This window comes from Palaemon carinicauda, chromosome 14 (assembly GCF_036898095.1).
Source record: "Palaemon carinicauda isolate YSFRI2023 chromosome 14, ASM3689809v2, whole genome shotgun sequence".
NCBI lineage: Eukaryota > Metazoa > Arthropoda > Malacostraca > Decapoda > Palaemonidae > Palaemon > Palaemon carinicauda.
The window spans coordinates 136164434-136184936 of NC_090738.1; the positions used below are offsets into that span (position 1 = coordinate 136164434).

The following is a 20503-nucleotide window of genomic DNA, read 5'->3' on the forward strand; positions in this document are numbered from 1 at the left end:
AGAATAAATTACAGCAAGTGTTACCAAGTCAAATGACAATTGAATAAAGAAAAATTACAGTATACAAGAATTAGAAAGTAAACAGATATCTGCCCCACTAAATCTTATACCAAACTAAGAGGATAATTATTTCAAATTTTCCAATTAGCAAAAGCTGTAAATGCAAATTAATTTTCCAAAAACACTGATCAGTCAATATCCTAATAATTTCCAAAATTCACAAACTGAAGATATTAATTTTAACTCATTTTTACAGGAGTAGAGCACACAAAGAGAGAGAGAGAGAGAGAGAGAGAGAGAGAGAGAGAGAGAGAGAGAGAGAGAGAGACTCTCTCTCTCTCTCTTTATATAAGAGAAAACCTCACCACGAAGAGTCCCCGATTGCTATTACACTCGGACCGGCCATCCGAAGCTTGCTCCACGATGAGGGAGATCAGCGGCTGTTGGTTGGAAAGGTCGGCGCACTCCAGGCCCGTGACCTCCGTGATGCGCTTGATCAGAGGCAGGGAGAGAGGTAGCGGACTTCTCAACTTCAAGGAGAAACATCCGGGTAATGTCATGCTGTTGTCGGCCGAGAGGCCGGAAAACGACGGCAACCTGCAGGGCGTGAGGGAGTGAGTTTTTAAAGCAATTTCTATTGTTAAGATCACTAGCACCTATTCTCAATGACCAGGCATACAGAAGTTCCTCAACTTACAAACTTGATTGGTTCCAAGAACTGTTTCTAAGTCGAATTGATTCTAAGCCTAATTTTGTTAAATTTCCGCTTAGGGTAGGCCTTACCTGTAGGCCTAACCTGACTTCCATGCCTATAATTTCCAGCTATAAAAGTCAATACTTAGTCAGGTTTCATAGGAAATAGATATCAGGTTATTACAAATGTTTTTCTTGCTGCATTAAATGATACAATAGTGTTTTTTTTTTTGTTTTTAGTATTTCTTTATCTTATGTTATTTTCTGTTGGATTTCTGTTTGTATCTCCGTATATTTGTGAGTCGAATGTTTGTGAGTCGAATATTTGTGAGTCGAATATTTGTGAGTCGAATATTTGTAAGTCGGATATTTGTAAGTCGAATATTTGTTAAGTCGAATATTTGTGAATCGAATATTTGTGAGTCGAATATTTGTGAGTCGGATATTTGTGAGTCGGATATTTGTGAGTCGGATATTTGTGAGTCGGATATTTGTGAGTCGGATATTTGTCAGTCGGATATTTGTGAGTCGGATATTTGTCAGTCGGATATTTGTGAGTCGGGTATTTGTGAGTCGGGTATTTGTGAGTCGGATATTTGTGAGTCGGATATTTGTGAGTCGGATATTTGTGAGTCGGATATTTGTGAGTCGGATATTTGTGAGTCGGATATTTGTCAGTCGGATATTTGTCAGTCGGATATTTGTGAGTCGGATATTTGTGAGTCGGATATTTGTGAGTCGGATATTTGTGAGTCGGATATTTGTCAGTCGGATATTTGTGAGTCGGATATTTGTGAGTCGGATATTTGTGAGTCGGATATTTGTGAGTCGGATATTTGTGAGTCGGATATTTGTCAGTCGGGTATTTGTGAGTCGGATATTTGTGAGTCGGATATTTGTGAGTCGGATATTTGTGAGTCGGATATTTGTGAGTCGGATATTTGTCAGTCGGATATTTGTGAGTCGGATATTTGTGAGTCGGATATTTGTGAGTCGGATATTTGTGAGTCGGATGTTTGTGAGTCGGATGTTTGCAAGTCGAATGTTTGCAAGTCGAATACTTGCAAGTCGAATACTTGCAAGTCGAATACTTGCAAGTCGAATACTTGCAAGTCGAATACTTGCAAGTCGAATACTTGCAAGTCGAATACTTGCAAGTCGAATATTTGTGAGTCGAATATTTGTGAGTCGAATATTTGTAAGTCGAATATTTGTAAGTCGAATATTTGTGAGTCGAATATTTGTGAGTCGAATATTTGTAAGTCGAATATTTGTAAGTCAAACATTCTGTACCTATATCAACCTAAATATTACAGCGTAAAATGAAGCTGAACAAAGAAATTTTAATTCAATTGATGTATGTTTTCAATCGGAATAATAATACAAAAGTATAATGTAATAAGATATGAAAAAAGAGATTGAAAGGCTTCTTAAAATACAGGAAACATTTGTTATTCAACTTTTGTTTGCTTGACCAAAGCTAAAGACTGCTCCGTCGATATTCTTCCGAGCTTAAAATAATTCACTTAAACCTTTAAATAATTCAAAAGAACAAAGAAGCCTTTAAAGTAACCTTTGCAATTTACCCTATAAACATTTACAACTGTATCTACGAATGATCTGAATACCGTATCATAGCCTTGTTAGAAAGAGCTAACCTCTGTCCATTAGCCTGCTGTATGTTCATTAACGTTGTCGTCTGCAGTTTGTGAGACGTGGAGGCATCGATATTCACGGTCACGTAGTGAGACAAGTTGCAGGAAGACAGAGTGTCGGTTGTCAGAGTCACCGAGCGGCCCGCAGCGACATCCAGGAGTTCGTACGGGGACACAAAATAAACTAGTCGCATGGCGTGACCTAGTGGGAAGGGAAATATGTTGTTGTTATTATGATTATTATTATTATTACTAGCTAAGCTACAACCCTAGTAGGAAAAGCAGGAGGTTATAAGCCCAAGGACTCCAACAGGGAAATGTAGCCCAGTGAGGAAAGAAAATAAGGAAATAAACAAACTAAAAGAGAAGTAATGAACAAATAAAATAGAATATTTGAAAAGCAGGAGGCTATAAGCCCAAGGACTCCAACAGAGAAATGTAGCCCAGTGAGGAAAGGAAATAAGGAAATAAATAAACTACAAGAGAAGTAATGAAGGATTTAAATAACATATTTGAATAATAAAAACATTAAAATAGATCTTCAACATAAAAACATTTGCTGCACTAAATAGCAAAGGATATTTCATGTTATCTTAATACGATTTAGTAAACCTTTATAGAACAATCCCACAACTGTATGCTATAACATAACTCATTTCTAATTTCCTCTATAGAATCAACATGAAGATAAATTTTTGTAAATACGATTTCATTCGGCTTATATGTTTCAGTATAAAATGATGGAAATCTATTAACAAAAAATCTACAATATTAATTTTTCTAATTAGAAGACCAATAGAATTACCTGTACTACCATCATTTTAACTAACATGATTTAACCTACAAAAATATTGCATACTACATGCAGTAATTTCAATTGTTGGAGCATTTGATCATAATAATGTACATTATCTTCATTATTCCTAAATTCAAAATTTTCTCTTTTGTACCTCAGTGTTTCTTTTAATTATAGGGTTTTGAAATGTTAACAAAACTCTATGGATATAGCTTGATTGTCAGTAGTTAACCTTTCTACACGATTTAAAATGACCAAAACAAAGCTTCCAGATAACAACAGACCCTTTAAGTAGTCAAAGAAAACACTAAAAGTAAAGTAGATAAACCAACAAAGTTATAGGCTTAAATTTATTTCCATCACCAACAAATAACGACGTTTCAAACATCTGTGTTCATAATCATGTTCCTGGGTAAAAGAAAGTAAAACGATAAAGAGTAAGCTATACATAAATATTGCAAACAAACAAGAGGAAGGCCAAGGTTTGGGTGGATGGATGGAGTGAAGGAAGCTCTGGGTGATAGAAGGATAGATGTGAGAGAGGCAAGAGAGCGTGCTAGAAATAGGAATGAATGGCGAGCGATTGTGATGCAGTTCCGGTAGGCCCTGCTGCAGCCTCCGATGCCTTAGATGACCGCGGAGGTGGCAGCAGTAGGGGACTCAGCATTATGAAGCTTCATCTGTGGTGGATAATGGGGGAGGGTGGGCTGTGGCACCCTAGCAGTACCAGCTGAACTCGGTTGAGTCCCCTGTTTAGGCTGGAGGAACGTAGAGAGTAGAGGTCCCCTTTTTTGTTTTGTTTCATTTGTTGATGTCGGCTACCCCACAAAATTGGGGGAAGTGCCTTGGTATATGTATGTATGTAGAATGGGAAAAGGCATAATTAGGCAATCTTCAAAGGAAAACTAAAAATTTCTTGATGAAGTTGTGGCTTTTTAGATTTTATAAAAAGTGACTCTGCTATTCTTATTTCATTTTCATATGAACCTCTGTATATTATTGAAAAGTTGTCCAAAGAGAACGGACATGGATTGTAAGTCTTCGTTCTCTTTGGACAACTTTTCATGATTATGAACACAAGAGATGTTTGAAACGTCGTTATTTGTTGGTGATGGAAATAAATTTAAGAATGTTTGGCGTCGTCGTAATTCTCCAGTTCCTTACTAAACTGAGGTTCCCTTCCACCCGCTCAGTATCAGTTATAGACTTTCGGAATCTATAGTAACCCATGCTCATCTTTTAGCAATTTTTCTAACCGATCCTGTCTACATCTACACTAAACTATACTTTATTACATTACTAACCGCCTCGTCTACACTGAAGGAGCCCCACCCGCTCAGAATCAATTATAAACTTTTAGAATCTTTATTAACCCTTGCTCATCTTTTAGCCATTTTTATAACCGATCCTGTCTACATCTACACTAAACTACACCTTATTCTTCAACATTACTAACCGCCTCGTCTACACTGAAGGAGCCCCACTGGAGACTTGAGGACAAGATTATAAGGATCTGTGAGAGTTTCCTGCGCCAACTCGAACAGCTTGGTGAGATCGGTTTCGAGAGCCTGAGAGAAAGATTGAAAAATTAGGGTGTCAAAGGAATTCAGATTAATATATCTTACACATTCTGTATTCACTACTCGTTGACTATAACATATTGAGAAAAATTAACAGAATATAAAGGTGGCTCCTATATAACTTTGTTTAATTTAAAAACAAGTTATAAATTCATTAATCACAATGTATAAAAAAGTGCTGTAACATTTTAAGGATTTTATATAACTTTGAATAATGTAAAAAATATGTTATTTTGATAATAAAATAAATTTTTGAATATACTTACCCGGTGATTATAATAGCTGCAGCTCTGCTGCTCGACAGAAAACTCTACGGAAAAAATCCGCCAGCGATCGCTATGCAGGTAGGGGGTGTACTTCAACAGCGCCATCTGTCGTCCAAGTACCCAGTACTCATTGTAAACAAAGAACTCAATTTTCTCCTCGGTCCACTGCGTCTCTATTGGGGAGGAAGGGAGGGTCCTTTAATTTATAATCACCGGGTAAGTATATTCAAAAATTTATTTTATTATCAAAATAACATTTTTCAATATTTAACTTAGCCGGTGATTATAATAGCTGATTCACACCCAGGGGGGTGGGTAGAGACCAGCAATAAATGTTTACATTATTATGAGCTAAGGATTTTTTATTTCATTTTAGAAGTTATCAAAATAACAAAAATAAAATAAATAGGTACCTGGTAAGGAAGTCGACTTGAACAATTACTCTGCCTTTTTAAGTACGTCTTCCTTACGGAGCCTCGCGATCCTCTTAGGATGCTGAGCGACCCCTAGGATCTGAAGTATGAAGGGTTGCAACCCATACCACAGGACCTCATCAAAACCTCTAATCTAGGCGCTTCTCAAGAAAAGAATTTGACCACCCGCCAAATCAACCAGGATGCGAAAGGCTTCTTAGCCTTCCGGACAACCCAAAAACAACAATAAAAAACATTTCAAGAGAAAGATTAAAAAGGTTATGGAATTAGGGGATTGTAGTGGTTGAGCCTTCACCCACTACTGCACTCGCTGCTACGAATGGTCCCAGAGTGTAGCAGTTCTCGTAAAGAGACTGGACATCCTTAAGATAAAAAGACGCGAACACTAACTTGCTTCTCCAATAGGTTGCGTCCATTATACTTCGCAGAGATCTATTTTGTTTAAAGGCCACTGAAGTTGCGACAGCTCTAACTTCATGTGTCCTTACCTTCAGCAAAGCTTGGTCTTCTTCACTCAGATGTGAATGAGCTTCTCGTATTAACAGTCTGATAAAATAGGATAAAGCATTCTTTGACATAGGCAAAGATGGTTTCTTAACTGAACACCATAAAGCTTCTGACTGTCCTCGTAAAGGTTTAGTTCGTCTTAAATAGAACTTAAGAGCTCTCACAGGGCATAAGACTCTTTCTAGTTCATTTCCAACCATATTTGATAGGCTTGGAATATCGAACGATTTCGGCCAAGGACGAGAAGGTAGCTCGTTTTTGGCTAGAAAACCAAGTTGTAGAGAACATGTAGCCGTTTCAGATGAAAATCCGATGTTCCTGCTGAAGGCGTGAATCTCACTGACTCTTTTAGCTGTGGCTAAGCAAACCAGGAAAAGTGTCTTTAAAGTGAGATCTTTAAAGGAGGCTGATTGTAGCGGCTCGAACCTTTCTGACATGAGGAATCTTAGTACCACGTCTAAATTCCAACCAGGTGTAGCCAAACGACGCTCCTTCGTGGTCTCAAAAGACTTAAGGAGGTCCTGTAGATCTTTGTTGTTGGAAAGATCTAAGCCTCTGTGACGGAAGACTGATGCCAACATGCTTCTGTAACCCTTGATAGTGGGAGCTGAAAGAGATCGTTCTTTCCTCAGGTATAAATGGAAGTCAGCTATTTGAGTTACAGAGGTACTGGTCGAGGATACCGATACTGACTTGCACCAGTTTCGGAAGACTTCCCACTTCGATTGGTAGACTCTAAGGGTGGATGTCCTCCTTGCTCTAGCAATCGCCCTGGCTGCCTCCTTCGAAAAGCCTCTAGCTCTCGAGAGTCTTTCGATAGTCTGAAGGCAGTCAGACGAAGAGCGTGGAGGCCTTGGTGTACCTTCTTTACGTGTGGCTGACGTAGAAGGTCCACCCTTAGAGGAAGCGTTCTGGGAACGTCCACTAGCCATCGAAGTACCTCGGTGAACCATTCTCTCGCGGGCCAGAGGGGAGCAACTAACGTCAACCTTGTCCCTTCGTGAGAGGCGAACTTCTGCAGTACCTTGTTGACAATCTTCAACGGGGGAAATGCATATAGGTCTAGATGTGACCAATCTAGGAGAAAGGCATCTATATGAACTGCTGCTGGGTCCGGGATTGGTGAGCAATATATTGGGAGCCTCTTGGTCATCGAGGTTGCGAAGAGATCTATGGTTGGCTGGCTCCATGTGGCCCAAAGTCTCTTGCATACATCCTTGTGTAGGGTCCATTCTGTTGGAATGATTTGTCCCTTTCGACTGAGGCAATCTGCCATGACATTCAAGCTGCCTTGGATGAACCTCGTTACTAGCGAAATGTTTAGACCTTTTGACCAGGTCAGGAGGTCCCTTGCGATCTCGTACAACGTCATCGAGTGGGTCCCTCCTTGCTTGGAGATGTACGCCAAAGCCGTGGTGTTGTCCGAGTTCACCTCCACCACTTTGCCTTGAAGGAGAGACTTGAAGCTTTTCAAGGCCAGATGAACTGCCAGTAGCTCCTTGCAGTTGATATGCATTGTCCTTTGACTCGAGTTCCAAGTTCCCGAGCATTCCCAACCGTCTAATGTCGCGCCCCAGCCTGTGTCCGATGCGTCCGAGAATAGAACGTGGTTGGGAGTCTGAACAGCCAGGGGCAGACCCTCTCTGAGGCTGATACTGTCCTTCCACCAAGTCAGGCAAGACTTCATCTTCTCGGAAATGGGGATCGAGACCGCTTCTAGCGTCTTGTCCTTTTTCCAGTAAACAGCTAGGTGATATTGAAGAGGACGGAGGTGTAGTCTTCCTAACGATACGAACTGTTCCAGGGATGATAGTGTCCCTATCAGACTCATCTACTGCCTGACTGAACACCGTTCCTTCTTCAGCATGTTCTGGATGCATAACTGGGCTTGGCTCGTTCTGGGGGCCGACGGAAAAGCCCGAAAAGCTAGACTGTGAATCTCCATCCCTAAATACACAATAGTTTGGGATGGGACCACTTGAGACTTTTCCATATTGACAAGGAGACCCAATTCCTTGGTCAGATCTAGAGTCCACTTTAGATCCTTCAGACAGCGACGACTGGAAGAAGCTCTTAGAAGCCAGTCGTCCAAATAGAGGGAGGCTCGGATGTCCGCTAAATGAAGGAATTTGGCTACATTCCTCATCAGCCTCGTAAACACAAGAGGAGCTGTGCTTAGGCCAAAGCACAGGGCTTGAAACTGGTAGACAACCTTTTCGTAAACAAATCTCAGAAAAGGTTGGGAGTCTGGGTGGATGGGGACGTGGAAGTATGCGTCCCTTAGGTCTAAAGAGACCATCCAGTCTTCCCTTCTGACCGCTGCTAGAACGGACTTTGTGGTCTCCATGGAGAACGTCTGCTTTGTGACAAAGACATTCAGCGCACTGACGTCTAGCACCGGTCTCCACCCTCCTGTCTTCTTTGCCACTAAGAAGAGACGGTTGTAGAAGCCCGGGGTTTGATGGTCCCGGACTTTGACTACCGCTCCCTTTTCTAGTAAGAGAGACACCTCCTGTTTCAATGCTCGTCTCTTGTCTTCCTCTCTGTACCTGGGAGAGAGATCGATGGGAGACGTTGCTAGAGGGGGTTTTCGTACAAACGGGATCTTGTACCCCTCTCTGAGCAACTTCACAGATTGTGCATCTGCGCCTCTCTTCTCCCAGGTCTGCCAGAAGTTCTTGAGTCTGGCTCCCACTGCTGTCTGAAGAAGCTGGCAGTCAGACTCTGCCTTTAAAGGACTTGGTTCCTTTCTTCTTTCCACGTCTCCCTTCGGCACGAGCACCTCCTCTGCTGGAGGCTCTGCCACGAAAGGGCGGAATAAATCGGGACGCTGGAGTGTCCATCCTTGGTCTAGCTGACAAGGTAGGCAAAGGGGTGGCTTTGCGAGCAGAGGACGCAACCAGGTCATGAGTGTCCTTCTGTATCAAAGAAGCAGCAATCTCCTTAATCAAGTCCTCTGGAAAGAGGCACTTAGAAAGAGGAGCAAACAGAAGTTCGGATCTTTGACAAGGTGTTACTCCAGCTGACAGGAAAGAGCAAAGGTTCTCACGCTTCTTGAGGACTCCGGATACGAACGATGCAGCAAGCTCATTAGACCCGTCACGTATGGCCTTGTCCATGCAGGACATGATGAGCAAGGAAGTTTCCTTCTCTGTCGGAGAGATCTTCTTGCTTAAAGCTCCCAGACACCAGTCTAAAAAGTTGAAGACCTCAAAGGCTCTAAATAACCCTTTCAAAAGGTGGTCTAGGTCCGAAGATGACCAACATATTTTCGAGCGTCTCATGGCTAGCCTGCGGGGAGAGTCTACAAGACTTGGGAAGTCGCCCTGGGCAGAGGCAGGAACTCCCAAGCCGAGAACTTCTCCCGTGGCATACCAGACGCTCGATTTAGAAGAGAGTTTAGCAGGGGGAAACATAAAGGCTGTCTTCCCTAGACTCTCTTTGGACTGCATCCATTCTCCTATCACTCGTAAAGCTCTCTTGGACGAGCGTGCGAGGACGAGTCTAGTAAAGGCAGGCGAGGATGACGGCATACCTAATACAAACTCTGACGGAGGAGAGCGCGGAGCCACAGACACAAACTGGTCCGGAAACATCTCTTTGAACAGAGCTAGAACTTTTCTAAAGTCCAAAGAGGGTTGCGTGGACTTAGGCTCGTCAAGATCCGAATGTGGTTCATCAACGTGAGCGGCACCATCATCATCCGAAAGTCCATCATCCGAGTATTGAGGAGGAAGCGGCAATGGAGTAGGTAACGGCTGGTTAGCCGAGTCCGGTCGCACGGGTGCACGCGTGACTGAACCGGACGCAGCATCATGGAACTGGCAACAACCATAGCAGCGCGGGGACGCACAGCGTCTACTCCAGACTGTCTAGCCTGATGCGGGTGAGCAGTGGCAACCACACTGGGTTGCGGAGGTTGACGCACCGCGTCAAAACAAAACAATTCTGACTGTTGTTGTGTCTCGCGAACGTCAACGGAAGGCTCCGTGCGTCGCTGAACGTCAACATGCGGCTGGCAGGGTACACTGGAACGCATGGGTGGCGGAACTCTCTCAACTGGAGTGCGCAAGAAGGTTGCCTCAGCGTCCACAGGACGCACAACCGAGTGTGTGGTTGGTTGTAGGCAAGAGGCTGGTGCAGCAGCAACCTTCTCCGCACGAAAGTCCTGCATCAGAGACGTTAATTGTGACTGCATGTTCTGCAGCAAAGACCACTTGGGGTCTGCAGGAGCAGGTGCGGCGACAGACGGTGTAACTGTCTGCGGCGGTACCGCTTTGCCTCTCTTAGGAGGTGAGCAGTCATCGGAAGACTGCAGCGAGTCCGAACTGACCCAGTGGCTACAACTGGGCCATTGGACTTGCGCGGAAGAGACCGACTTGCGCTTAAGCGGTCGTGAGACCTTGGTCCATGGTTTCTTACGAGAAACCTCTTCCGCAGACGAGGAATAAATGGGCTCTCTCGTCTTTGTGTGGGTGGGGCGATCTTGGTTAGATACGCCCGAAACCACAGAGGGAACGTCTGTTCGCTGATTAAAGCCTCTCGAACCCATTGGTCGTACGACATTGCTTCTCCCCTGGACTTGGGAGCTTGCAAGAGGTCCTGGACTAGGAGGACGACAGGCACGAACAGACGAACCCTCAAGCGCATCACTATCCACAACACTATCACTCACTTTATCACTTCCCACTGCACTTTTACACTTCAGCTCCTTGACGTCCGCCATGAGCTGGTTACGGTCACTAGCCAGGGACTCAACTCTCTCACCCAGAGCTTGGATGGCACGCATCATATCAGCCATCGAAGGTTCCTGAGTGCCAGAAGGGGGATTAGGAGCAACCACTACAGGGGAAGGAATAGGTTGTGGGGCATGAGGAGAGGAAAAATCAACAGAACGAGATGAACTTCTCCTGACTCTATCTCTCTCTAGCCTACGTGTATATTTTTGGAATTCGATAAAATCGAATTCCGAAAGCCCAACGCATTCCTCACATCGATCTTCCAATTGACAGGTTTTATCCCGACAATTGGAACAAACGGTGTGAGGATCGATAGAGGCCTTCGGAAGACGCCTTGAACAGTCCCTAGCATTACACTTCCTGAATTTTGGGACTTGAGAAGGGTCAGCCATTTTGAATTGGTCAAAGGGGAATTCAAAAACTATCCAAAGTCATCAACAAATAATCCGATATCAAAAAAAGAATGCAAGGATTTATTGAAGAGAAAGCCTGCACAGCGAAAGCTCAAAACTAGAAAAGTGTACTTCACCAAATAGTTGTGAAAACAAATCCAGTTAGCAACAGCGAATTAGTAGGTCTTGCCGGTAGCACGACAGAGAGAAAATTGAGTTCTATGTTTACAATGAGTACTGGGTAATTGGACGACAGATGGCGCTGTTGAAGTACACCCCCTACCTGCATAGCGATCGCTGGCGGATTTTTTCCGTAGAGTTTTCTGTCGAGCAGCAGCTATTATAATCACCGGCTAAGTTAAATATTGAAAATTTTATTAATTCATTAATCAGAATAAATAAAAAAGTGCTGTAATATTTTAAGGCTTCTATATAACTTTGATTAATGTAAAAGTGTCAAAAGCTCTTTGAAAAACAGTAGCTCTTTGAACAACAGTAGCTATGACAAACAGCAGCTCTTTGAGAAACAGTAGCTCTTTGACAAAATGTAGCATTTTGATAAAGTACAACTCTTTGGCAATCAGTAGCTCTTTGACAAAAAGTAGCTCTTATAACCTAAAAAGAACATAATTAAAAACTACAATATTCACAAGCTTTTTATTTTTAGTTCAGCGTACGTCAGAGACCTACCTGGAGAGCCTGAAAGGCTTTACTTTTGCTCTTTTTGTCTGCATTCAGCTGATAGATTGAAGAGAATCCTTCCAAATGCGCCGTAAAGTCTGCGAAGTCCCCTCTACTCAAACAATCAACAAGCTCGGGAGACGACTGAAAAATAGACGGGAAAACAATGGTTACAAAAACAATAGGTACATTTATAATTCCGGCATTTATTGCAGCGGTAAATAAACAGCATTTCTACAGAAACATTTTCAATTCCTGCATTTACTGCACCCATTAAGAAATGGCATTTCTACGGATACATTTTCAATTCCTGCATTTATGGCAGCCGTGAATAAATGGCATTTGTGCGGATACATTTTCAATTCCTGCATTTATTGCAGCCGTAAATAAATGGCATTTCTGCAGATGCATTTTCAATTCCTGCATTTATTGCAGACGTAAATAAACAGCATTTCTATAGAAACATTTTCAATTCCTGCATTTACTTCAGCCGTAAATAAATAGCATTTCTACAGATGCATCTTTAATTCCTGCATTTATTGCAGCCGTAAATAAACAGCAACTCTACAGATACATTTTCAATTCCTGCATTTATTGCAGCCGTAAATAAATGGCATTTCTACAGATACATTTTCAATTCCTGCATTTATTGCAGCGGTAAATAAACAGCATTTCTACAGAAACATTTTCAATTCCTGCATTAATTGCAGCCGTAAATAAATAGCATTTCTACAGATACATTTTCAATTCCTGCATTTAGTGCAGCCATAAATAAATAGCATTTCTACAGATACATTTTCAATTCCTGCATTTGTTGCAGCCATAAATAAATAGCATTTCTACAGATACATTTTCAATTCCTGCATTTAGTGCAGCCATAAATAAATGGCATTCTACAGATACATTTTCAATTCCTGCATTTATTGCAGCCGTAAATAAATAGCATTTCTACAGATACATTTTCAATTCCTGCATTTATTGCAGCCATAAATAAATGGCATTTCTACAGATACATTTTCAATTCCTGCATTTATTGCAGCCGTAAATAAATAGCATTTCTACAGATACATCTTCAATTCCTGCATTTATTGCAGCCATAAATAAATGGCATTCTACAGATACATTTTCAATTCCTGCATTTATTGCAGCCGTAAATAAATAGCATTTCTACAGATACATCTTCAATTCCTGCATTTATTGCAGCCATAAATAAATGGCATTCTACAGATACATTTTCAATTCCTGCATTTATTGTAGCTGTAAATAAATAGCATTTCTACAGATACATTTTCAATTCCTGCATTTATTGCAGCCATAAATAAATAGCATTTCTACAGATACATCTCCAATTCCTGCATTTATTGCAGCCGTAAATAAATAGCATTTCTACAGATACATCTTCAATTCCTGCATTTATTGCAGCCATAAATAAATGGCATTCTACAGATACATTTTCAATTCCTGCATTTATTGCAGCCGTAAATAAATAGCATTTCTACAGATACATTTTCAATTCCTGCATTTATTGCAGCCATAAATAAATGGCATTTCTACAGATACATTTTCAATTCCTGCATTTATTGCAGCCGTAAATAAATAGCATTTCTACAGATACATCTTCAATTCCTGCATTTATTGCAGCCATAAATAAATGGCATTCTACAGATACATTTTCAATTCCTGCATTTATTGCAGCCGTAAATAAATAGCATTTCTACAGATACATCTTCAATTCCTGCATTTATTGCAGCCATAAATAAATGGCATTCTACAGATACATTTTCAATTCCTGCATTTATTGTAGCTGTAAATAAATAGCATTTCTACAGATACATTTTCAATTCCTGCATTTATTGCAGCCATAAATAAATAGCATTTCTACAGATACATCTCCAATTCCTGCATTTATTGCAGCCGTAAATAAATAGCATTTCTACAGATACATCTTCAATTCCTGCATTTATTGCAGCCATAAATAAATGGCATTCTACAGATACATTTTCAATTCCTGCATTTATTGCAGCCGTAAATAAATAGCATTTCTACAGATACATTTTCAATTCCTGCATTTATTGCAGCCGTAAATAAATAGCATTTCTACAGATACATTTTCAATTCCTGCATTTACTGCAGCTATAAATAAATAGAATTTCTGCATATACATTTTCAATTCCTGCATTCATTGTTTTGTTTCATTGTTGATGTCGGCTACCCCCAAAAATTGGGGGAAGTGCCTTTGGTATATGTATGTATAAATAAATAGAATTTCTGAACATACATTTTCAATTCCTGCATTTATGGCAGCAGTAAATAAATAGCATTTCTACAGATACATTTTCAATTCCTGCATTTACTGCAGCCGTAAATAAATGGCCTTTCTACAGATACATTTTCAATTCCTGCATTTAGTGCAGCCATAAATAAATAGCATTTCTACAGATACATTTTTAATTCCTGCATTTATGGCAGCCGTAAATAAATAGCCTTTCTACAGATACATTTTCAATTCCTGCATTTACAGCAGCCGTAAATATATAGCATTTCTACAGATACATTTTTAATTCCGGCATTTAGTGCAGCCGTAAATAAATAGCTTTTCTACAGATACATTTTTTAATTCCTGCATTTATTGCAGCGGTAAATAAACAGCATTTCTACGGATACATTTTCAATTCCTGCATTTATTGCAGCTATAAATAAATAGCATTTCTGCAGATGCATTTTCAATTCCTGCATTTATTGCAGCTATAAATAAATAGCATTTCTACAGATACATTTTTAATTCCTGCATTTATTGCAGCCGTAAATAAATGGCATTTCTTCAGATACATTTTCAATTCCTGCATTTATTGCAGTCGTAAATAAATAGCATTTCTACGGATACATTTTCAATTCCTGCATTTAGTGCAGCCGTAAATAAATAGCAATTCTACAGACACATTTTCAATTCCTGCATTTATTGCAGCCGTAAATGAATAGCATTTCTACAGATACATTTTCAATTCCTGCATTTAGTGCAGCCGTAAATGAATAGCATTTCTACAGATACATTTTCAATTCCTGCATTCATTGCAGCCGTAAATAAACAGCATTTCTAAAGATACATTTTCAATTCCTGCATTTATTGCAGCCGTAAATAAATGGCATTTCTACGGATACATTTTCAATTCCTGCATTTATTGCAGCTATAAATAAACAGCATTTCTAAAGATACATTTTCAATTCCTGCATTTATTGCAGCTGTAAATAAATAGCATTTCTACAGATACATTTTCAATTCCTGCATTTATTGCAGCTGTAAATAAATAGCATTTCTACAGATACATTTTCAATTCCTGCATTTATTGCAGCGGTAAATAAATGGCATTTCTAAAGATACATTTTCAATTCGTGCATTTATTGCAGCCGTAAATAAATAACATTTCTAAAGATAAATTTTTAATGCCTGCATTTATGGCAGTCGTAAATAAATGGTATTTCTACAGATACATTTTCAATTCCTGCATTTATTGCAGCCGTAAATAAATGGCATTTCTACAAATACATTTTCAATTCCTGCATTTATTGCAGCCGTAAATAAATGGCATTTCTACAAATACATTTTCAATTCCTGCATTTATTGCGGCTATAAATAAATAGCATTTCTGAAGATACATCTTCAATTCCTGTATTTACTGCAGCAGTAAATAAATAGCATTTCTACAGATACATTTTCAATTCCTGCATTTATTGCAGCCGTAAATAAATAGCATTTCTACAGATACATTTTCAATTCCTGCATTTAGTGCAGCCGTAAATAAACAGCATTTCTACAGATACATTTTCAATTCCTGCATTTATTGCAGCCGTAAATAAACAGCATTTCTACAGATACATTTTCAATTCCTGCATTTATTGCAGAGGTAATTAAACAGCATTTCTACAGATAAATTTTCAATTCCTGCATTTATTGCAGCCGTAAATAAATGGCATTTCTACGGATACATTTTCAATTCCTGCATTTATTGCAGAGGTAATTAAATAGCATTTCTACAGATAAATTTTCAATTCCTGCATTTATTGCAGTCGTAAATAAATGGCATTTCTACGGATACATTTTCAATTCCTGCATTTATTGCAGTGGTAAATAAATAGCATTTCTTCAGATAGATTTTTAATTCCTGCATTTAGTTTGGCCGTAAATGAATAGCATTTCTATGGATACTTTTTTAATTCCTGCATTTATTGCAGCCATAAATAAATAGCATTTCTCCCAGAGGAAAATTTACTTGAGATAACATTTTGCAAAATACTAAATCTCTTCATTTGCATTGGAGTATTATGGAACATCAAACACTGATGATCCCATCACCCTTAATTTCATGAGATTTGAAGGTCAAGAAGAAATAAGAGATATATTCTTTTATTTATAAACAGAAGGGTTTTCTTTTGGTCATGAGTCATTATCTAAATATAAACTTTACACCTAAGGAGAATTCTTTCACAAGATGTGACCTCCAATTTCTTAACTACAGTCAAAGGAGATTAATCTTAATAAAAAGAAAGCTTAGGAAGCACAAAAATCCAAGGGCATTATAATGATACTGAAAACAACTCTATAAATAGCTAATTTCAAAAGGAAAATTTGTATTTTTCCTAACTATACAATACAAATTTGAGTCCTTTAAAATATGGAATGTTCTTAACCCTTTTACCCCCAATGGACGTACTGGTACGTTTCACAAAACTCATCCCTTTACCCCCATGAACGTACTGGTACGTCCTTGCAAAAATCTGCTATTTACATTTTTTTGCATATTTTTGATAATTTTATGAGAAACTTCCGGCATTTTCCAAAAGAATAAGACCAACCTGACATCTTTATGATGAGAATTAAGGCTGTTAGAGCAATTTAAAAAAAAATATATTATTTACATTTTTTGAAAATTTTATGAGAAACTTCAGGCATTTTCCAAAAGAATGATACCAACCTGACCTCTCTCTGACGAAAATTAAGGCTGTTAGAGCAATTTAAAAAATATATATATTGCAAAATGTGCTTGAAAAAGAAAACACATGGGGGTTAAGGGTTGGAAAGTTCCAAATAGCATAGGGGTAAAAGGGTTAACAGTGTTGAAGTTGACAAGGTACAGTAGTATCTCGGTTTACGAGAAACTTTGAGTACAAGCAAATAGTGATGCGAGCATACTAATTTCAATTGAGATATGAGCATTGCATTAGTCGCAAGCAAATATTTTTGCTCTGTATGTGCACTTTTGTGAAAGCAGTTGTAGTGCTCATACTCTATTATTATTATTATTATTTGCTAAGCTACAACCCTAGTTGGAAAAGCAGGATGCTATAAGCCAAGGGGCCCCAACAGACAAAACAGCTCAGTGAGGAAAGGAAACAAGAAAAAATAAAATATTTCAAGATTAGTAACATTAAAATAAATATCTGTATAAATCATAAAAACTTTAACAAAGCAAGAAGAGAAATAAGATAGAATAGAGTGCCCGAGTGTACCCTCTAGCAAGAGAACTCTAACCCAAGATAGTGGAAGACCATGGTACAGAGGCTATGGCACTACCCAAGACTAGAGAACAATGGTTTGATTTTGGAGTGTCCTTCTAGAAGGGCTGCTTACCATAGCTAAAAGAGTCTCTTCTACCCTTACCAAGAGGAAAGTGGCCACTGAACAATTACAGTGCAGTAACCCCTTGTGTGAAGAAGAATCTTTTAGTAATCTCAACGTTGTCAGGTGTACGAGGACAGAAGGGAATATGTAGAGAATAGGCCAGACTATTCAGTACGTGAGTAGGCAAAGGGAAAATGAACCGTAACCAGAGAGAAGGATCCAATTCAGTACTGGATCTAACAATAAAGGACCCATACAGTACAATGCTCATGTCGTTTTCACGTAATTTTTGCGCCACTCTTGTCTCTGAGCAGCACTCATAGAAGCGTCATACAGTATCGTGCGTGCATCTTTGGAACTGTTATTCGTAGAGTTGTGACCACGTGTTTTCTGACAAGTTGTGATTACTATTATTCATCATAATATTAACAGTACTGTACAGTATCGTGATAATGGCCTCCCAAAAAGACTCACGTTTTTTTAATCAGCACTACAAAAGGGATTTTGACGAAGGAAAAATCTATTTCTGGGGAGAGACTTGTGACGGCCGGTGAAAAGAGTCCTTCTTTACACTTTTCTGATATAAATCTTCCAAATATACCAGAGAAAGATAAAAGCATGGAATGCAGAGGTTACTACCCTCACGCGAGCACCTCGTGGGTGTTGTGTATACATCAGGGGCGTGTGAAAACCACTATTCACAGGCTGTCTTCCATTTAGATAATTCCTTCATCAAAGGGAAGGGCTGTAACAAAGGCCTCAGAAACCACACTTGGACCACGCCCCGTCACCCAACACGAGCGCCCTCTAGGTCATCCTTCTGTTTTGGACTTGCCCGCATAGTCATATTATTTAAAATTTATCATTTGTTCCTACACAAATACAAACGATCATCCTTTATTACCACACTGATTGGTTTAAAATCCTGGAATGTTGATACACTCGGACCTGATTGAAGTGTGGTAGTGTTGATTCATACCACCTACCAACACTTCGAGTGCAGATTCTCATGGGTTGGGCTAGGCTTCCGATTACTGACAGACAGTTGAGAAGGCACCTATATCCTTGGAAGGGTATGATATTACAGCACAATGTATGGCCAATTAAGCATAATGTATCCTACATTCTATCCATCCTCCTCTTCACAGGGCCGCGGCTTTCTCTCCACTACGATCGACATAGGGAAGGGTGCTTGGTATCTCTTCCGATTCTTATTTAATCAGTACCACGGATTTTTCATCCCCCGCTGACAACCAGGCCTTCAGTCATTGGGCCACCCAACCCCATTTATGGTGCTGGCTCTGTCCTTCGGAACTGGACACTCGCATTTGCGGTGGGAGTTAATCGCCTAAAAAGCCTGCCGAGTCTTCATCCTTGTGAGTGATGACGGCACTCAGGGTACTCTTAACCTGAAGGTACCACTGGTAAAAGAGAACCTATCGTCAGCAAGTTTCAATATGTAGGTCCTTGGCGTCCCTAAAGGATCAAGACCTTCTCTGGATCTGCCATGGTAACATTTTGATACATACCCTAGACTGATTAGACGATCAAATCTGTGGATCTGAGAACTCTCTCACTTTCAGTTAGTCCAATAAGATTCTGGCCCCTACACTTTCAAGGTAGCAAGGCCTTCATCTGAATAGAAATGTTTTTAGACCCTGCTGGAGTGTGCTTATAACCCCACATTCCACCAACCATAAAAAAACTTACCAATACAAAGCCATACTACGTTTTATCAAACCACAGACGTACAGTATATGAAGAAGCTTAAGTAATCTGCAGGCTCGGTGAGCACCGCAAAGTACAGTACTACTGTAGTCTCTCTCTTCAACATTGTCTTGGGCATTACCAAAAATGATGCCAAAAATAATCTAAGCATTCTTTTCTTCTCAAAGAATACACCAGCCCTCTAACTAGAGGCCATGATCTACAATCGGCATATAGGAATAATTGTGAACAATGATACCCTATAAAAGGTAAGCGAGTGTAGCTCTATCGTTCTAACGTCGGTTTAGCCATACACCAACGCAGATTCTATCCTTTCACCCACATGCAAATTACGGGTTTGTTCATTATCAAAACAAAACCAAAATCAAATATTTAAACAAATATATTTGAGAAAAAGATTAAACAGCCTGGGATAGGATGCAACACCATGGTTATAATCGTTGCAGCCAAAGACGAAAGTGAAGAAGTTTAGACAGGAGTCGGTGGGGTTACTTGCCCGCACTAACCACATGCCGTTTACTACCTTGTTAACCCTTTTACCCCCGGGGTATTTGGAAATTTCCAACCCTTAACCCCCAGGGGGTTATTTTTTTCCCAGCACATTTTGCAGTATATTTTTTTCAAATTGCTCTAACAGCCTTAATTTTTGTCAAAGAGAGGTCAGGTTGGTCTCATTCTCTTGGAAAATGCCTGAATTTTCTCAAAAAATTATAAAAAAATATGAAAAACAAATTTTTATAGCATTTTTTTGCAAGGACGTACGGGTACGTCCATGGGGGTAAAGGGATGGCTTTTGTGAAACGTACCAGTACGTCCTTTGGGGGTAAAAGGGTTAACAACTTCAACGGTCGATCAGCTCCGCTTTAGACATTCCCTAATTTAAATGATGAAAGGTTTGTACATGCGTAGGAAAAAACTAGTCTGCTTGAATACTTCGATCAACCAATAATTGTTCAGTGCAAAGTTCACAATCATCATAAAATGTGATTAAAGTCTCATGCAGCTCTCAAAATGCTACATTGGATAAAATAAGGATTTCTAAGCACTACATATCACCATTGAATTGAATATCTAATGCCTTTACCCCATAAAATTTCATTGTACCTGTGGGTGTGCACTGCTAGCAATTGGTGGTAATTTTGGTAACTGCATACATTCAGCTGCAGTCCACTTTTCAGAAAAAAATCATGAAAAAATTACAGTAAACGGGAAAAATTACTTAGAAATCATAGGGATGTGAATTAGTTCTATTTTATATTGCCAATATAAAACCCACAGTCAAAACAAATAGGAAGTATGATTGCAGATGGCTTACGCAAGGGTCCTAGTCTGTTACTCAAAATCTTCAAAAGAAGAATGCAAATGCTTAGAATGGAAGCAAGCACCTTCTATGACCTCTCTTTCTTTTAGCGAGT

At 39.7% G+C, this 20503-nt stretch overlaps 1 protein-coding gene across 1 annotated transcript in view; it reads right to left on the minus strand.

Annotated features, from left to right (window-relative positions):
* MED1 (Mediator complex subunit 1) overlaps nt 1–20503 on the minus strand; it is a 42627-nt gene that overhangs the window by 10499 nt on the left and 11625 nt on the right. The window contains exons 5-8 of the mRNA XM_068387449.1: nt 11753–11887; nt 4601–4712; nt 2352–2550; nt 366–597 (exon numbers count right to left, since the gene is read on the minus strand). Of these exons, the coding sequence (XP_068243550.1) occupies nt 366–597; nt 2352–2550; nt 4601–4712; nt 11753–11887 (678 nt within the window). The remainder of the gene's footprint in view (nt 1–365; nt 598–2351; nt 2551–4600; nt 4713–11752; nt 11888–20503) is intronic.